This window comes from Amblyraja radiata, chromosome 10 (assembly GCF_010909765.2).
Source record: "Amblyraja radiata isolate CabotCenter1 chromosome 10, sAmbRad1.1.pri, whole genome shotgun sequence".
Classification (NCBI taxonomy): Eukaryota; Metazoa; Chordata; class Chondrichthyes; order Rajiformes; family Rajidae; genus Amblyraja; species Amblyraja radiata.
This window is the reverse complement of record NC_045965.1, coordinates 49,935,634-49,956,097: the sequence shown is the minus strand read 5'-3', so window position 1 is coordinate 49,956,097 and position 20,464 is coordinate 49,935,634. Positions and strand designations below refer to the sequence as shown.

The 20,464-nt window shown below is 42.7% G+C and overlaps 1 protein-coding gene and 1 long non-coding RNA gene across 2 annotated transcripts in view; one reads left to right on the top strand and one right to left on the bottom strand.

Annotated features, from left to right (window-relative positions):
- Positions 1–324: 324 nt before the first annotated feature.
- The window catches only part of artn (artemin), a 111,190-nt gene continuing 91,050 nt past the window's right edge, over positions 325–20,464 (top strand). Inside the window, exon 1 of the mRNA XM_033028807.1 lies at positions 325–1,097. Coding sequence (XP_032884698.1) covers positions 998–1,097 — 100 coding nt within the window. The 5' untranslated portion in view covers positions 325–997. The remainder of the gene's footprint in view (positions 1,098–20,464) is intronic.
- On the bottom strand, positions 4,070–5,359 carry LOC116977925. Its single transcript, XR_004413327.1, has 2 exons — positions 5,246–5,359; positions 4,070–4,336 (listed from the first exon to the last, which is right to left on the bottom strand). It is a non-coding gene; the product is annotated as an uncharacterized LOC116977925 (long non-coding RNA).

Here is a 20,464-nt window from a genome sequence, read left to right as displayed (position 1 = left end):
ATATTGTTCAATATGTCATGTTTGTGTAGTTTGCATCTATCTTGGGCTTCGTATTCCTCACCAGTGATAGAAAGCAGCTTTGTCCAATGAGTATAAATGTTTCTTCAACAATCCCTTAAATATTGTTGAGCACTGAAGTGACATTAAGTGGCCGAATGCCACATGAAATATGCATTTCAATTTCGTCAAGGCACAACTAGATTTTTTTGGGGGGGAGCGGATACAAACTCTGTCCCGCAAGCGTATGCTAGTAGTAACATCAGAGATTAACTTAAACTAAAACAGAAAAGCAAAATCTGAAGCTGAAACCTAAGCTGTCTGTGGCTAGGGTACATTATTTTTTTCCACTGAAGCGCGCATTCACTCCGACATCATCCTTCCACACGGACTCGCACTCTCTCGCACTCAAAATCATTCACGTACATGCAGCATTGGCACACACACACACACACACACACACTTGCATGGACTATTTTAAAAACTGTTTGGATTCGGAGCATTTGTTTCCACTGAATCGTACACGTCTGCCCGCGGCAGGAGAACGGCAAAGGCTCGGCGACCGACCACATAGACTCTGTGCAGTCCACCTTGAAAAGAAGGGTCGGCGGTCCTCGGGCTATTCGGGGTGTCTCAGCTTCTCAGGGTAAACCCTCTTTGGGGAAATCCCTTCGCCTATTTTTTTTTTTTGAGCGCCTCCGTCACTGGTTTGTGGGTGTTTTTATTTTCTTGAGACCGAGGACCGGGGACGGATGTGTTCTTTGGGTTAAAGACAGAACCGGGAGGCTCGCTCCAGGAAGTGGCTGCAAGAAGACTTTTGGAAAGGAGTCCCAACAGCATGGTGCAGAGCAGAGGGTGGCGCTTTCACAGAAACACCAAGCCCAAACTGAGCATCGAATCCATCTCCCGAGAGCAGCCCCAGGAGATTTCTCACCCTTGCCGCTACGACCAGAGTCAGGAAATGTCCGATTAACTGGGGATTTAAACAGACAGCAACACGATGAGCTACAAGGTTGGACGAGTTCTTCCAGCGCGCAGAAGGAGCGCTTGTCTCCGGCCCTGGGTGCAAGGAAGCCGGGTTGGGAGGCGGCCAGCAAGCGGTGAGTTGAACAATCCAACGGCTATCAATTATTGTTTATATAATACATATGAACACGAAATTGACTCACGTACTTACTTACGTATTAACCCGCAGACATATGATTAATGGGCAGTTGGTTTGAACGAATACGTGCGGAGCTCCAAGTCTCACTCTTTCCTAATGTGACCATTAATTCTTTCCATATCCCCACGGATGGAATTGGTGATCGGGGGATTCCTGGCATGCTGTGGTCAGTAGTGGGCGACAAAGTGTCACTGTCACTCGCTTTAAGGTTACGCAACTCAAACACAAACCCATGTCATGTTATTTGGAACATCGTTCTTGTAAAATATGGTGCCCTTCAGTTTTCGCTGGATGCCATTAGTTTGAGAGCGGAGTATTTCTAAAGAGTCCCGTACCCTTTCTATGTAGCTTTTAGTATCTACAAGTGACATTTTAATGCAATATTTGGCCAAGGTCGGATAACTCCAGGGGCAGCGCTCTTCTTTTGTTAGAATAACATGGATGGCAGAAGGTATTCGCCGTGTCAAATGGTCAACATGTTTTGTCCATCTGTCTTAGCGGTTGGCGACCTGACTATGTGAGCTAGCGGTAGTCACTTGCGGCGGTCAATGTTAATCCGGTCACTTCAACTCGTGTCCCCTCGAGCAATTAAACAATTAACATTGGGCACTGGCAAATAATTTAATTGTGAATCCTTTAGACTTGGGATCGGATCCCCAGTGTGAACGGAGGCTGCTGCCTTGCTGGTTGGGTGCTGGGATTGACTGTTTATTTTTCCATATGTGAAATGCCATTAGCTCGTAGTTGCTAAAGGGGCGAACGATGCATAGAGAAGGGCTTTCATGAGTGAAAGAGTGCATGTTATATACATCGTGGTGAATGAGATGCTCCATTTGTTCTGAAGATCATTGTTCCGGTTACATTCACAAGCAAATGTAAATATAATTTCTGACCCATATGGAGACAGATATGCTGCAATAACGTACGCGTCGAGTAAATCACTTTGTGCGGGAGTTTTTGGTACATACAGTGAGACTGAAATGTACCTCGTGGAGCCGTTACATTTCCAAATTAACAGACGAAGTAGAAATACGAGAGCGCAAGATCAAATAACAGCAATATATCTGTAGGTAATAAACAGGAACAATCGCCGTTATAATTCCACTGATACTGCCTGACTTGACGAGTATTCGAGTATTTCTAGCATGTTCTCTGTTCCCCTCCCCTTCCCCACGTTTCCAACACGCGCAATATCTTCCTCCTATGGTCGATAATGGTTCAGAATACAACAGACAATAGACAATAGGTGCAGGAGTATACCATTCAGCCCTTCGAACCAGCACCGCCATTCACTGTGATCATGGCACATCATCCACAATCAATACCCCGTTCCTGCCTTCTCCCCATATCCCTTGACTCCCTTACCTTTAAGAGCCCTATCTAACTCTCTCTTGAAAGCATCCAGAGAATCGGCCTCCACTGCCTTCTGAGGCAGAAAATTCCACAGATTCACAACTGTCCGGGAGATTCCACATATTCACAACTCTCTGGAACAGACAGACACAAAATGCTGAAGTAACTCAGCGGGTCAGGCAGCATCTCTGGAGAAAAGGAGTAGGTTTCGGTTCGAGACGTCACCTATTCCTTTTCTCCACATATGCTGCCTAACCCACTGAGTTAGGCATTTCGTGTCTATTTTCGGTGTAAACCAGCATCTGGATGCAATGTATCAATTTCCTCAGTCCCCGATGTAAAACTGGCAGAAATATATTGCTAATGTTTACTCAGAGGATATGCACGGTAAAATAATCGATTAAAGCTTTTTTTTAAACACGCTATCTCTAAAAGTACATGCTTATTAGGTTCTGAGCAATTTAGCTCCAATTATATGTTGACAAGGACTGGACTGCGCTCAACGCTTGAGCTGAACGTGCAATCGATCATTGTACAGGGCATTATTCCCTCTGTAGGCGCATGAATGGGACGCGCAGTCCCGCCAGTTAAGACATTTCAATTCTGACATAAAGCATGGCTACAATGCTGTTTATACAACACGTGTTGGGTGTAAAGATTCAATGTTAGCAGGAAGTGTTCCTCGCATTCCATTGTGCCAATAGTGCATTAAACGTTTCGTTTGGAATGAAACATGAAAATAGTTGAACATTAGAATTGTTCGTCAAAACATACAAAGATAGCAATGTGGAAAGGTCAAACATTGTTCTCATCAATCCATAGAATGTACAAATCTTTTACATGTTCCTTCTGAGGTAATAGCCATATGGTGCTTTGTTTAACCGAATATATCTACATTTGCACATGCCTCTACTGAGTTCGCATTCACTGAATTTCATGTCAGTCTGGTTCATGTTGAAAAACATTTAAATGTTCAGTAACTGATTAAGGTCTGAAGAAGGGTCTCGACCCGAAACGTCACCCAATCCTTTTCTCCAGAGATGCTGCCTGTTCCACTGAGTTACTCCAGCATAGAAACATAGAAAATAGGTGCAGGGGTAGGCCATTCGGCCCTTCGAGACTGCACCGCCATTCAATATGATCATGGCTGATCCTCCAACTCAGCATCTTCGGTGTCAACCAGTATCTGCAGTTCCTTCCTACACATTAAGTAACTGAGTTATTTGTACATTTATTGTGATCATGTCTCCGTTTCCCATCCCTGTACATTGCGATGAAGTCAGAACTTTAAAAAATATTTTTCAGTCGTCCTCTTTAATTTTCCTCGAACCAGCATAACTCATTCATACATATCTCCAAGGATGACAATTCCCATTCTCTCACTTTTGGACACTATCATATCAAACGACACCGTCCTTCGGTTGAAGTCATTGATCAAACATTGCAGGCTTTTACTCCTTCCATAATCTTTGAATGTATCCCACTATTCCAACTCCTCATATTTTATGTTTGAAAATAAATAACATTCTGTGATATTTCTGAATACAGAGTTTATTGTTTTGAGGGGAACACGGCAATTTGTCAAACCAAGGCAACCAGTCGCATTCTTAATAGAGTCAAACAGCGTGGAAACAGACTCATCGGCTCAACTTCGTCTTAGTGGAACTCATTTATTAGTTAGACAAAGATCATTGTTTGTAACTAGTACCAGCAACTATCAAAGAAACCAAAATCTTGTCTTGGGCAGGTGTGATTTTTGCAGACTCCCAAGATAAATGGCTGGGATGGACTTTTGTTCATTCACTGGAGGTGTAAATATCTCTGCGAATAAAAATATATATTTCTGAATATTACTCATATGTCATTTGTTGGACTGTTGCGATATTCTTAATTGCAAAAGCCACAATGTTGAGCACACATATTCAATTAGTAAGATATTTTTATCTCTTCAACATTTGAGTTGGAGGCCCAATATGGATCCTTCTGTACTTTAAGTAGGTGAAATCAACGGCGTTGTCTGCCTGAAATACCCAGTCTCCAGTGCTGGAACCTAATGCCTAAGGTCAGACAAGTGGTATTCTGTCAGTACAGGGTCGGGGGGTAGAAAAGTCACTGCACTTTTCACATTTGCACCACTTTACTGTTCGACGGGTGGATCGAGTGAGATAGTTTTTTGTTTATAGAGGGGTTGCAACGAAACGTTGGGCCATCCGAACCAGAACCGTGAACTGAAAAGTTTTCGGGATTTAAGGTCATTTACTACGCTCAGCGAGCCAGCAATAACGACAAGAAAAAAGTCGAGGAGAACATTTCAAAACATGTTCTTGTGTATGTGAAGTAATGGAATATCTAGTAATGGTTCCCAAATATTTAAAACAAACGCGTTAAACAATTCCCTGAAATTAAAGTGCCAGCCGTGGGGAAACTGGTGACATGGACCAGAGTGCACAACTAAACAAGGCCAATTTGGCATCTGCCGCTGATGTAACACTCTCGCAATAAATAGCACGGATCGCGCTGCAGGCATCGTAATCATTGGTGTTAAAACTTTGTTCATAAAGAAGTAAAAAACACGCATCTATTTCAAGCCGGAGTGTTCCTCTGATCCGGTGCCAGCAGTTTGCAGGACTCTGGTTCGCTTGCCCAGTCGGAGACTCCATTTACCTGCAATAATCATATTCATCATAATCATAATCATAATTTATCAGCCGAGTATGTTTTGCGAATTACCTGGAATTTGTTTTGCCATACAGTCAGAACAATAGACCCCGTTTTCACGCCGCCGACCGCCGGCGACGCTCGAACATCCTCTCGGGGTCCCATCATTTCCCAGCAAAGGTCGATTTCCCAGTGGATCGCCACAGATAAACCAATCGCGGATGCTGGTGATCCGGAATGAAAGCCGAAGAGGCAGAATGTGCCTGGCATGTCGGGCAGCGTCGGTGGTGAGAATACCGGAGGGTTGCCGTTTCAGGTGACTGGCCCTTCATCATACTATATCCTCTATTGTTGATGCCTCTTCCTCAAGAGTCCAGAGTGTTTCATTGTCAAATGTCCCAAACAGAACAATGAAATTCTTACTTGCAGCAGCACAACACGATGGCGCAATGGGCTAAGTGTTCGGCTGGCAACCGGAAGGTAGCCAGTTCGAATCCCGCTTGGAGTGCATACTGTCGTTGTGTCCTTGGGCAAGACACTTCACCCACCTTTGCCTGTGTGTGAATGTGTGTGAGTGATTGGTGGTGGTCGGAGGGGCCGTAGGCGCAGATTGGCAGCCACGCTTCCGTCAGTCTGCCCCAGGGCAGCTGTGACTACAGAAGTAGCTTACCACCACCGAGTGTGACTGAGGAGTGAATGAATAATGCGATGTAAAGTGCCTTGAGTATTAGAAAGGCGCTATATAAATCCCATCCATTATTATTATTATTAGACAATATAACAAACGGAAATAAGTTCAGTATACATATTTGTATATTTATATATTTGTATATATAATATTACATATTTGTATACATATTTGTATACAGACACACATCGCACAAATATATATTTCTGTATACGTGTACATAAATACACACAGATAAAACAACTAAACAAACAACCAATAATAGTGCAAAAAGACAAAACCAATGCCCCCAAACCCACTTCGCTCCATAGATGCTGCTGCACCCGCTGAGTTCCTCCAGCAATTTTGTGTACCCCCAAATCTATGTAGTTCAGAGCTTATTTGGAAGTTGTAGTATTTGATAGCCTGATGGCTGTTGGGAAGAAACTGTTCCTGAAAGTGGATGTTACAGTTTTCCTCACATGTATCCACATTATACTGCATCTGCCATGCATCTGCCACCTCACCCAACCTATCCAAGTCACCAAGCAGCCTCATAGGATCCTCAACGCAACAATCGTTAATATATATAGTAAATAACTGGGGTCCTAGCACAGAACTGTATTGCACCCCACTAGTCACTGCCTGCTCTTCTGAAAAGGACCTGTTAATGAAGAGCAGGCAGTCACTAGTGGGGTGCAGTACTTTGGGTTCTACTGAAACATTCACTGTTTGCCTTGTTATGGATGCTGACAGCTGACTGATTGTCATAGACCTGCTGACTGCACATCATATTCCGCGTGAGTAGCTTACAATTCAATTACACTGAATTTTCCACTCCTTTCTTTTCCTCCCTCTCTCCCCATGCCTCACCTATATTCACACCTATTTCTTCCCTCCCCCTTCCCTTCCACCAATATTCCCTCCTCTAGCTTCACAATTCGCAAATCTTCACATTTTTTTGTATCACACCTTTTGTCTTTTCATCTCTGGCATTTGTCCAACCATCTGCCTTTCAAAAAACCTGCATCCGCCTATTATTTTCCATTTTTTGTCCTGCCCTAACTCTCTTCCAACTTTCTCTTCTCTCCCCACCACAATCAGTCCGAAGAAGGGAAGTTGATTAGCAGAGGGGTGGACAAGGACTAGAAGTGAAAAGGAGACAAAAGCGTGTGAGATAAGGAGATAAATAGGTGATATTTTGACTTGGGATCTTTCTTCACACTTATCCCATTGGATTGTAAACTACTCAAAGTGGAATATGTAGTGCTCATAGGAGCAATATTTGGCCTTTCGGCCCATCGAGTCTATTCCACTATTCAATCATGGCTGATATATTTGGCTTATGTTTCGTGTCGCGATCTGAAACGTCATCTATCCCTGTTCTGCAGAAATGCTGCCTGACCTGCTGAGTTACTCCAGCACTCTGTCTTTATTTTACAGAATTCTATTGTCCGTTTACTTCATAGTGACAGATCCTGCAGTGGTTGTTATTGAGTTTCAGTGGCAGCTTCAGTGTGCTTCTATTGCTGAATTGGGCATTTTGAACCAGACTGGTTTGAACCAGAACCTGCTACTACCATGGCACTATTTTCTGCAGCCGGCACCTTTGCTGTGAAAGGGATGTGTGGAGATCGGGCTCAGGTGCAACTCAACACCCTTGAGCTATCTGCATGGTTTACTGGTACTTAATGTGAAAGTGCATATTACCAACACTGTCTACTCTGCAGGGCCAAGCCTAGCCAGCCTAGAAAAATTAATGGCCACAAGGTTTATATAAAAAAAGGAAAATTGAAGAATCTCTGCAAAGGATTTGGGAGGGAGTGGAGAAAATGCGCTGTAAATGAGCCATTGGCAACTTCACAACTAGCTCGTGTTTAGGAGAGGGAACAGTGAACAGGTTGGAGGGATGTAGAGATGCAATAGTCAGTGGTGACCAACTGAGGAAGCAGTGATAATGAGATGGTAAAATAACATGTCGTTCTTTAAACATCTAAAATGGGGGTTTTTTTAATGATTTTTGAAGGTTGGTTAGTCTATAACCAACAGTCTGAGTCTTTTGTGCAGAATTTCATTGTTCTTTTGAGACCTATACTTTACGTGTAGATACTAATCACATCTCCGTTGTACACCATGATCAAAACAGTGCCATGGTATTAGCAAATAAACAGAAAGGGCATCATCTGAAAGGGGAAGCATTACACTAAATCAACAACTCCAAATCTCCCCTCTCTCCCTCACAATAAATATCATCTAACCCACTAAATAATTGTTCTCAAGAATATGTTTATATAATATTTATAGTTGTTCAATGATAATTCTGCTTACGTTTGTTAAAGGCAGAACCACAGAGATGGGCAGAGGAAAGCATTCTGTATTGTGTAAATAGTGCATTCAGAAAGTATTCAGACCCCTTCAATTTTTCCACATTTTGTTACGTTACAGTCTTATTCAAAAATTGATTAAATTCATTTTTATTATCATCAATCTACACACATAATACCCCAGAATGAAGAAGCAAAAACAGATGTTTAGAAAGTAATTAAAAATAAATAACTGAAATATCACATTTACATAAGTATTCAGACCCTTTGCTATGACACTCAAAATTGAGCTTAGTTTCATCCTTTTCCCACTGATTATCCTTGAGATGTTTCTACAACTTGATTGGAGTCCACCAGTGGTAAATTAAATTGATTGGACATGATTTGGAAAAACACACACCTGTCTATATAAGGTCCCACAGTTGATAGTGCATGTCAGAGGAAATACCAAGCCATGAAGATGAAATAAAAAATTGAAGTCTGAAGAAGGGTTTCGGCCCGAAACGTTGCCCATTTCCTACGCTCCATAGATGCTGCTGCACCCGCTGAGTTTCTCCAGCATTTTTGTGTACGTTCGATTTTCCAGCATCTGCAGTTCCTTCTTAAACAAGATGAAGTAATTGTCTGTAGACCTCCGAGATAGGATTGTGTCGAGACACAGATCTGGGAAAGGGTATAAAACAATTTCTGCAGCATTGCAGGTCCAAACAACACAGTGATCTCTGTCATTCTTAAATGGAAGAACTTTGAAACCACCAGGATTCTTCATACAGCTGGCTGCCCGGCCACACTGAGGAAACGGGGAGAAGGGCATTGGTCAGGGAGGTGACCAAGAAGTGACAAGGCTCCAGAGTTCCTCTGTGGAGATGGGAGAACCTTCCAGAAGGACAACTATATCTGCAGCACTCCACCAATCAGGCCTTTATGGTAGAGTAGCCAGACGGAAGCCGCTCCTCTGTAAAAGGTACATGACAGCCCGCTTGGAGTTTGCCAAAAGGCAGCTAAAGGACTCTCAAACCATGAGAAACAAGATTCTCTGGTCTGATGAAATCAAGATTGAACTCTTTGGCCTGAATGCCAAGCGTCACGTCTGGAGGAAACCAGGCACCACTCATCACGGTGAAGCATGGTGGTGGCAGCATCATGCTGTGGGGATGTTTTTCAGCAGCAGGAACTGAGGGACTCGTCAGGATTGAGGGAAAAATGAATGGAGCAAAGTTCAGAGAGATCCTTGATGAAAACCTGCTCCAGAGGTTTTTTTAGAGAAATACACAGAGGAACATATACCAAGCGAGTCATCAGTATGGAAAAATTATGTTTTTTTTTTTTGTTTTTTTTTTAAAATTTATTTTTTTATTAGAAGTACGGTAAATTACAATAACACACAACACATATATCTTAATACATTTTTTTGTACCGCTTCATTTTTTTTTTTTTAAAGCTTTAAGAAAAAGATAGAAGTAAGGAAAGTAAAGAAGGTGCGCAAGAGTTGTGAAGTGCAAGAGTGTTGGGAAAAGAAAGCCCCTTAGAAAAGAAGTTAGAGAAGGAAGTAAAGTAAGAAAGTAGACCCTAGAAAAGAAAGAAAAAGAAAGTAAGGACAATCGCTCTATTATAACATTAAACTCCGCAGAAAGACTACCAACCAAGTCTGTTTTTGTTGTTTTACCTCCCAATGCCAGGTCCTGATACCATTTATTTATTTATAAAATTACTATTGCACCTCATGCTTGTAATAGGTCCATAAACGTAGACCACGTCTTTTGGAATTGGTTTGCTTTACCTGCTAAGAGGAATCTCATCTCTTTCAGATGTAATGTTTCAAACATATTTGATGTCCACATTTTTATTGTTGGTGTGGGCGCATTTTTCCAGAATTTAAGTATGAGCTTTTTTCCCATTATTATGGAAAAATTATGTTGACAGCAACTTCAACATTGTTGTGCAGAAAATTAGAGATGAAGTTGCATGCAACAAAATATGGATCCCAACAGGTGAGCCAACCGTTGCTGTGGGGATATGTTGCCAATGTGGTCATCAGTACACCAGAGGTAGGTCAACCATCAAAGGAGTATTTGTTGACATCGGAAGTATTGGGGAAGTCAAACAGCTCAACTATTGCTCAGTTGTTTACATCTTCACTTGCTGTACTTTGGCCAGAAGGAATAAAACACAAGAATGTACTTCTGTTTGTGACTTAAAGTTTTATTCACCAAAATGTTGCATTTGACATGCTTAGCTCAAGGACTTCATAGAATTGCCAAGCACAGACATAGCTTGTTTCCAAATGTCGATCGCCTAGTTTCCAATGTCAAGAAAATCTTCCTCAAAGCACCGTCATGTGTGCAGTTGTTCAAGGAAATGGCACCCGAGATTCCGCTAACTCCTCAGCCCGTTTTGACTAGGTGGGGTACAAGGCTCTCTGCTGTATTTTACTATGCTGCAAATTTTGAAAAGATAAAAGAAACCGTCAACTGTTTTGAAGAAGAAGAATCTGCTACAGTCAGGATCGTCAGTGAAATCATGCAGAAAAAGTCCCTCCACCGCAATCTTGTGTTTATTGCTTCCAATTTTGCAAACTTCCCACAAACTATCACTTCCCTTGAGACACGTGGCGAAACATTAGTGAATAACTTGCAGGTTTTCAACAAAATAACTGACGATATTCGTAAAGTTCTTGGCGATGTAGGTAAAGACATACAAGGAAAATATGAGAGAGTGATTTTAGCTAACAAAGATCTTGAAGAAATACAAAACACAGCTAAAGTTCTCAAAGGTCATTATAATGCACAAGATATCTAAACGAATAGAGTCTGTAGCTTGTTTCGGATATGCACCAGTGACCTCAGCTGGGGTAGAATGATTATTTCCACAATAAAGCATATTCTGTCCAACAGATGGCATATTTTAACACAAGATAATTTGAAAAAAATGTTAGTAATTATGTGCAACCAAGCTACTTTGGTCATTTAATGTAGTATACCTTTAAATTATTATTTTTAACCATATTGTAGCGAATTGACGAATGCAGTTGAACAGAAGGATCTAGGAATAACTGTGCATAGTTCCCTGAAGGTGGAATCTCATGTAGATAGAGTGGTAAAGAAAGGTTTTTGTGTGCTGGCCTTTATAAATCAGAGCATTGAGTATAGAAGTTGGGATGTAATGTTGAAATTGTACAAGGCATTGGTGAGGCTAATTCTGGAGTATGGGGTACAATTTTGCTTGCCAAATTAACGGAAAGATGTCAACATAATAGATAGAGTACAGAGGAGATTTACTAGAATGTTGCCTGGGTTTCAGCACCTAAGTTACAGAGAAAGGTTGAACAAGTTAGGTCTTTATTATTTGGAGCACAGAAGGTTAAGGGGGGACTTGATAGAGGTCTTTAAAATGATGAGAGGGATAGAGTTGACGTGGATAAGCTTTTTCCATTGCGAGTAGGGAAGATTCAAACAAGAGGACATGATTTGAGAATTAAGGGACAAAAGTTTTGGGGTAACATGAGGGGGAGTTTCTTTACTCAGAGAGTGGTAGCTGTGTGGATTGAGCTTCCAGTGGAAGTGGTGGAGGCAGGTTCGATTTTATCATTTAAAAATAAATTGGACAGGTATATGGACGGGAAAGGAATGGAGGGTTATGGTCTGAGTGCAGGTAGATGGGACTAGGTGAGAGTAAATGTTCGGCACGGACTAGAAGGGCCGAGATGGCCTGCTTCCGTGCTGTAATTGTTATATGATTACATGGTTACATATTTTGGTGGTGGAAATAAATGCCCTGTTATGCCTTTTTTTGTCAATAAATGCTTTTTGGTGCCTTTTTCAGTAATTTTTGCCTGCCTATTTCAGAGTTTTTTAGTGCCTAAACATCCTGGCTCCACTTAAGACTCTTGGTTCTTGATTCCCCTACTTTGGATAAAAGACTGTGCGTTTACCCAATTTATTCCCCTCAAGATCTTATACACCTCTATAAGATTACAACTGGAATAAAGGGAAACATACTTCAGGTGATACAATCTGGTGCAGTGTCCTGTGAAATGTTCTGAAAGGTTGCCGTCTGTCAATATCACAGATGTAAAACACTCCAGGATACCTTTAAAAGGAATGGGTATATTGTATAAACTTGGACAACATTTAGCCTTCATGAAACACCATGAGTTGAATTGGTGATGTGTTTTATTGTTAATTGTCAGTGATTGCAGGTTAATGAAACAAAACTAGCAACCTCAGTTCATAAAACAATTATATAGGAAGGAACTGCAGATGTTGGTTTACACCGAAGATAGATACAAAATGCTGGAGTAACTCAGCGGGTCAGGTAGCATCTCCGGAGAGAAGGAATGGGGAATGTTTTGAATAGAGATCCTTCTTCCGACTCCACTCTGAAGAAGGGTCTTGATCCAAAACGTCACCCATCCCTTCTCATAACGCAATTAATTGCCTGTGAAGGTATTTGGAGCCATCTTGAGAATGTAAAAGTACTAAATAAATGTCATTCAATTGTTAATTCGAGGAGGCCAACTTATCAAAATGGCAGTACTTCTGAATTGATCATGAATATCCTTGGATTCTTTCTTGCTCTGCTTTGATGAAAATGTGTGTAGATGGGACTTCACTTGGTCTCCAGCACCAATGGTGTCAGTGGGAATTGCTGGCCATTGTGAGTAACTTGTGGTATTTTATCTTCAAAGAGCCTTTTATGGGCTTGAAAGGATTCAGCTTCAACTGTAAGTTTATGACCTGCCTGCAAAAAATCAATTTATTTTCATCACAGGAATAATTGGAGGTGTATATTCCAGGTCTTAAAATTTCTTAAAGGTATACTTGATATAGACACAAGCAGATTATTTGACCATAAATCAGTATTATAGGAAACTGATTTAAAATTAACAAGCTTAAACCTGGAGGCTAAAGATTTAAACAAAACCAGGTGTTTCCAAGGGAAAATGAATAATAGTTAAATGAATTAACTCCTAAGCTGGAGCTGTATAAATCAGATTGAAAATATAGCAAGAAATTACAATTATATATATATAGTTCTCTGATCACATAGTCTGCAGGATGCAAAATATCCTATGCTGTTCAGCAGATACTTTCTTATTTAATAGGTACACAAAAATGCTGGAGAAACTCAGCGGGTGCAGCAGCATCTATGGAGCGAAGGAAATAGGTGACGTTTCGGGCCGAAACCCTTCTTCAGACTGATGGGGGGTGGGGGGGAGAAGGAAGGAAAAAGGGAGGAGGAGGAGCCCGAGGGCGGGGGGATGGGAGGAGACAGCTCGAGGGTTAAGGAAGGGGAGGAGACAGCAAGGGCTAGCAAAACTGGGAGAATTCAACGTTCATGCCATCCGGACGCAAGCAACCCAGGCTGTATATGAGGTGCTGTTCCTCCAATTTCCGGTGTTGCTCACTCTGGCAATGGAGGAGACCCAGGACAGAGAGGTCGGATTGGGAATGGGAGGGGGAGTTGAAGTGCTGAGCCACCGGGAGTTCAGGTAGGTTATTGCGGACTGAGCGGAGGTGTTCGGCGAAACGATCGCCCAACCTACGCTTAGTCTCCCCGATGTAAATCAGCTGACTTCTAGAGCAGCGGATGCAGTAGATGAGGTTGGAGGAGATACAGGTGAACCTTTGTCGCACCTGGAACAACTGCTTGGGTCCTTGAATGGAGTCGAGGGGGGAGGTGAAGGGACAGGTGTTGCATTTCTTGCGGTTGCAACGGAAAGTGCCCGGGGAGGGGGTGGTACGGGAGGGAAGGAAAGAATTGATAAGGGAGTTGCGGAGGGAGCGGTCTTTGCGGAAGGCAGACATAGGGGGAGATGGGAAGATGTGGCGAGTGGTGGGGTCACGTTGGAGGTGGCGGAAATGGCGGAGGATTATTTGTTGTATTTGCCGGCTGGTGGGGTGAAAGGTGAGGACTAGGGGGACTCTGCCCTTGTTGCGAGTGCGGGGATGGAGAGAGAGAGCAGTGTTGCGGGGTATGGATGAGACCCTGGTGCGAGCCTCATCTATGGTGGCGGAGGGGAATCCCCGTTCCCTGAAGAACGAGGACATTTCCGATGCCCTGGTGTGGAACGTCTCATCCTGGGAGCAGATGCGGCATAGGCGGAGGAATTGGGAGTAGGGGATGGAGTCTTTACAGGGGGCAGGGTGGGAAGACTTGTAGTCCAGATAGCCATGTTAGTCAGTTGGTTTGTAGTGTGTGTCGGTCAGAAGTCTGTCCCCTGCGATGGAGGTATGTCGGTCAGAAGTCTGTCCCCTGCGATGGAGTATGTCGGTCAGAAGTCTGTCCCCTGCGATGGAATATGTCGGTCAGAAGTCTGTCCCTTGCGATCATTCTTATTTAATGATGGATGAACAAAAAGTCGAACGTTGCAGATGTAGAAAATCTAAATCAAAATAGAAAATATTAAATGCATTCAGCAGTTCAAGTAGCAAGTTACACAATCTGAGTATTGTTGTTTCCTGAGAATTTGCAGGGATTACATATCAATTTAAAAGATAATATAGGGAACAAACCCAAAATAAATAGCCTGTGAAGTACTTAAATCAAGAACAACAGATTTGGTATTGGTTTATCATTATCACATGTACTGAGATACCTTGAAAACCTTGATTCACATGCTAATCTACCATGAGTACAATCAAGCTATACACAAATAAAAGCAGCAGTCCAAAGAAAAAACTAACCAGAATGCAGAATATCGTGCTGCAGCGTTTCAGTGTTACAGCTACAGAGAGTATGCAGATTAAAAAAAAGAAAAAGTGCAAGGTCTGCAATAAGGTTGGTTGAGAAATCAGGACTACACCAATTGCTTATGAGAAGTCTGTTCAGTACTCTAATAACAATGGGGAAGAAGTTGTTTCTTAATCTGGTGGTATGTGCTTTGAAGTCTTTGTATCTCTGCTCGACAGAAGAGGGGAGGAGAGGGAATGACCAAAAGTGATTCTTGATTAAGTGTGGATTGAGTCTCTGGAGGAGAGGTTGGATTGTGTGATGGCCTGGGCTATATCCACAATGCTGTACATTTTTTTGTGGTCTTGGGCACAATTGCGAAACCAAGCGGTGTGACAAGCTATTATCAGGCAACTGAACCATCCTACCAACAACTAGAGAGCAGACCTGAATTACTATCTATCTCATTGAAGACCCTCAGACTACTTTTGATTGGAGTTTACTAGCTTTATCTTGCACTTATCGTTATTCATGTTAGTCCCTTTACACTGTGGTAGGCTCGATTGTAATCATGTATTGTCTTTCCGTTGACTGGTTAGCGCGACAAATACATTTCACTATACAAGTGATATTAAATTCAACTCAAACTGCATACTGATAGATAAACACAAAAATCTGGAGTAACTCAGCGGGACATGCAGCATCTCTGGAGAGAAGGAATGGGTGAAGGTTCAGGTTGAGACCCTTCTTCAGACAGAAGAAGGATCTTGACCTGCAACATCACCCATTCATATGTCCAGAAGTGCTGCCTGTCACGCTGAATTACTCCGGCATTTTGTGTCTATCTTGGGTGTAAACCAGCATCTGCAGTTCCTTCCTACACATTTTGTCTGCATACCAATAGGATGCTTTCTACAGTGTTCAGATGGAAAAGTGGTGTTAACATGAGCAGCTTTGTTGATGTGAAGAGAAGGTTGTTAGCAGCCAGGAACAATCATGAATAATAAAGCCTATCGATATTGTGGCGGACACTACCATTAACAATTTGAGAAATATAATGGATTTAATATGGTTTTCAGAGACGTCATTGAAATGGTGCTTCATTGAGCATCAAGACAGATCCAGGAAAAGATAGGAAACTAGAGTTGAAAGGTCATTTCCCAAGTAGAAGATTCAGTTCTGACCCACTTGTATCCATTGTCTATAAAAAAAGGTTTGAATACATGCTCAATAATGTACAAGGGATACAATGTGGAAGGTATAGGCAATTGTTTAAACAATCAACGAGGTTGCAAAAGAAGATTGATAAGAGGCTAAACATTACAGAACGAGTTCAAGTTTCTCAGTTTCCCTCTTCACAGATGCTGTCTAACCAGCTGAGTATTTACTGCATTTTCCATTATAGAGTGATACGGTGTGGAAACAGGCCCTTCAGCCCAACTTGCCCACACCGGCCAACATGTCCCAGCTACACTAGTCCCACCTTGGTCCATATCCCTCCAAACCTGCCCAGACATGTACCTGTCTAACTGTTTGTTAAACATTGGGATAGTCCCAGCCTCAACTACCCCATCTGGCAGCTTGTTACATACACCCACCACCCTATGTATGAAAAAGTTACCCCTCAGATTCCTATTAAATCTTTTCCTCTTCACCTTGAACCTATGTCCTCTGGTCCTAGATTCCCCTACTCTGCGCAAGACATTGTGTATCTACCCAATCTATTCCTCTCATGATTTTGTACATCTCTATAACATCACCCCTCATCCTCCTGCGCTCTATGGAATAGAGACCCAGCCTACTCAACCTCTCCCTATAGCTCACACCCTCTCGTCCTGGCAACATCATTGTAAATCTTTTCTAAACCCTTTCAAGCTTGACAATATCTTTCCTATAACATGGTGCCCAAAAGTGAACACAATATTCCAAATGTGGTCTCACCAACGTCTTTAACAACTGCAACATGACCTCCCAACTTCTACACTTTATACACTGACTGATGAAGGCCAATGTGCTAAAAGCCTTTTTGACCACCTTATCTACATGCGACTCGACCTTCAAGGAACTATGCACCTGTACTCCTAAATCCCTCTGGTCTACAACACTCCCCTAGGGCCTACCATTTACTGTGTAGGTCCTGGCCTTGTTAGACGTCCCAAAATGCAACACCTCACACTTCTCTGTATTAAATTCCATCAACCACTTCTCCGCCCACCTGGCCAATCGATCCAGATCCTGCTGCTATCTTTCACTACCATCTTCACTATCTGCAAAACCACTAACTTTTGTATAATCAGCAAACTTGCTAATCTTGCCCTGTATCTTCTCATCCAAATCAATGATGTAGATGACAAACAGTAACGTGCCCAGCACCGAACCCTGTGGCACACCACTAGTCACAGGCCTCCAGTCCGAGAAGCAGCCTTCCACCATCACCCTCTGCTTCCTTCCATGGAGCTACTTTGCTATCCATTCAGCTCTCTCCTTGGATCCCATGCGATCTAATCTTCCAGAGCAGCCTACCATGCAGAATCTTATCAAATGCCATACTGAAATCCATGTACATAACATCTACAGCTTTGCCCTCATCGACCTTTTTGGTCACGTCTTCAAAAAACTCAATCAGATTTGTGGGACAAGACCTCCCACATACAAAACCATGCTGACTATCCCTAATCAGCCCTTACCCATCCAAATGCCTGGATATCCTATCCCTCAGAATACTCTCTAGTCACTTTCTAACTACAGATGTTAAGCTCACCGGCCTATAGTTCCCAGCATTTTCCCTGCAGTCGTTCTTGAAAAGAGGCACAACATTTGCCACCCTCCAGTCTTCTGGCACCTCTCCGGTATTTAAGGACAACTGGTAAATTTCAACCAGGGCCTCCACAATTTCCTCTCTGTTTTCCCACAATGTCCTCGGATATATCAGATCAGGCCCTGGAGATTTGTCTACCTTCATACACGACAGTACCTTCCGTACTTCATCGATGATAAAACTGACTGCTCTTAAGACACTTCCATTGACTGCCCTTTGTTCCTCCGTCCTACTGTCTTTCTCCTCGGTAAATTCAGAGGAGAAATACTGATTTAGGACCTTGCCCATCTCCTGGGGCTCCATCTGGGATTTTCAACATCTGCAGTTTATTTCATTTTTGTCAAGTGTAAGAATTTTCATAAAAGTTAATAACAGCAATTATAGAATTACGGATAGATTCAGGGACAGTTGAAGGTGAATCATCTTGAGGTGCCAGTACGAGCAGGTCTGCCTCTTCCATTTTGCTCCCTTGATCCTGTAAGTTATTTTCTTTCACGCACTAGCCATCTCCCTTTTTGCTTCCACTGTCATCTGTGATAGTGCATTCCAGACCCCAACCACTCAATGAATAATCTTTTTCCACATGTCTCTTTGGTTCTTTTGTCAATCACCTTCATTTTATGTCTGCTAGCTCTTGATCCCTTTGCCAATGGGATGGTTTCCAAATCAGTCTATACCTGCTGTTATTATAAATATTCCTGTCAGAGCCAGTCACAATTTCACTCTGATCCACTCTGCCTACCATAACCCTTGCACTGGTTCTCTCTCGCTACCACCCCAATATACCCCTGTAATCCACTGCTTGTCTAACTACAGGTTGAAGTTTAGTTTTACCATTGCCACATGTACTGACGGACAGTGAAACACTTTGCTTTATATGCTATCCAACAGATCAGCTGATACTATACATAAATACAATCAAGGCAAACTCAAGGAAAATAAATAGAGTAAAGGGGAAGATACAGAGTGCCGAATATAGTTCCATAGACAAAGTCTTATGTCGGCAATGGGATAGAGATGAATTGGACAGTACTAAAGCTATGGAATGACCGCTCAGAAGCCTGATATCAGAGGGGAAGAAGCTATTCCTTAGTAGTGCATGCTTTCAAGTTTCTTTAACTGATGCCGAATGGGAGCAGAAAACAGAAACAATGATTGGGATGGGATAATGGGCCAGTCCCACTTAGGCGATTTTTCAGCGGACTGCCGGCGACTGTCAAGTTATGCCCCTGTCCCACTTAGGAAACCTGAACGAAAACCTCTGGAGACTTTGTGCCCCACCCAAGGTTTCCGTTCGGTTCACGGAGGATTTTGTCAGTCTCCCTACCTCTTCCACTACCTGCAACCTCCGGCAACCACCTGCAACCTCCGGGAACTGCACGGAAACCTTGGGTGGGGCGCAAAGTCTCCAGAGGTTTCCGTTCAGGTTTCCTAAGTGGGGCAGGGGCATTACCGGCGACCATACTAAGGCCGCAACTAGTTCCCAGAATGCGGGATCTCCTCACGACCATGAAGGAGACTCACCAGAGACCACCAGCGAACATATGGCAACCATGTGGCGAGCGCAGTCTCCTGCACTCGCCTAAAAAGTCGCCTAAGTGGGACATGCCCATAAGTCTTTAATTATGTTGGCTGCTTTTCTGAGACTGTGTGAAATGTAGATGGGGTCAATAGTGGGAAGTCTTGGCAATGTGATGGACTGGTCTATATCTGCAACTCTGTCATTTCTTGTGGTTTTGGGCAGAGTTGCTCCAAACCCGAACTGAAGCAACACAACAGAATGTTTTCTATGGTGCATTTGTAGATGTTTGTAAGAGTCACTGGAGACTTGCCGAATTTCTTCAGTCTCCAACGGAAGCAGAGGCATTGATGTGGCTTCTTCACTGTCACATCAATGTGGTTGGTCCACGACAGGTTATTGGTAACATTCATGCCAAGGAACTTGAAACTCAACCATTTCCACTTCTGCATCATTGATGCTGTTTGGGACATATGTTCCAACACACTTCAAGAAGTCAATAACTAGCTCCTTCATGTTGCTGACATGAGGGAGAGGATATTGTACTGACACCATGTTACTATCTCCTTCCATGATCTGACCCACCACAGTGGTGTCATCTGCAAACTTGTAGATAGAGCTGAATTTGACTGTACAGTCATGAGTGTATAAGAATTATATTCAGGGATTGAGAACGCATCTTTGTTGAGAATTATTGTGGAGGAGGTATTGTCATTTATCCTTTCTGATCGTGGCCTATGGGTCAAATAATCAAGGATTCAGTGGTAGAGGGGCTGCCGATTCCTAGGTCCAGGTGTTTGGAGACAAGTTTGGAAGTGTTTATGATGCTGAAGGCAGAGCTGGAGGAGTCTAACGTAGGAGTCCTTGGTGTCTAAGTGTTCCAGAGATGAGTTTAAGGTCAAAGAGATGGCACCTGCTGTGGACCTGTTGTGAATGTAAGCAAACAGCAGCGGATCAAAGCTGGCCGGGAGATTGTAGTTAATGTGTGCCATCACCAGCCCCTTTAAGCCCTCAGAAGCTCTTTCCTTGCAGATCCAGTAGAGGAAAGGCTAACTAGTTTTGGTGTGTCTATTCTATAATGGACAATGCCTTGTGCCTCACACTCTCTACTATTAACTCAGAGTGCCCTTTGGATAAACTTGGTGTGGGTTTCCTGAACAATGCTGCTTTACGGTATTTTGCCTGGGTAGAAGAATATGTAACATAATAAATTCAATATTGTATGTTAAAGGGAATAGAATGTAAAAGCCAATGGAGAACAGTGAATCTAAATAAAGCCCTCATAATTTTG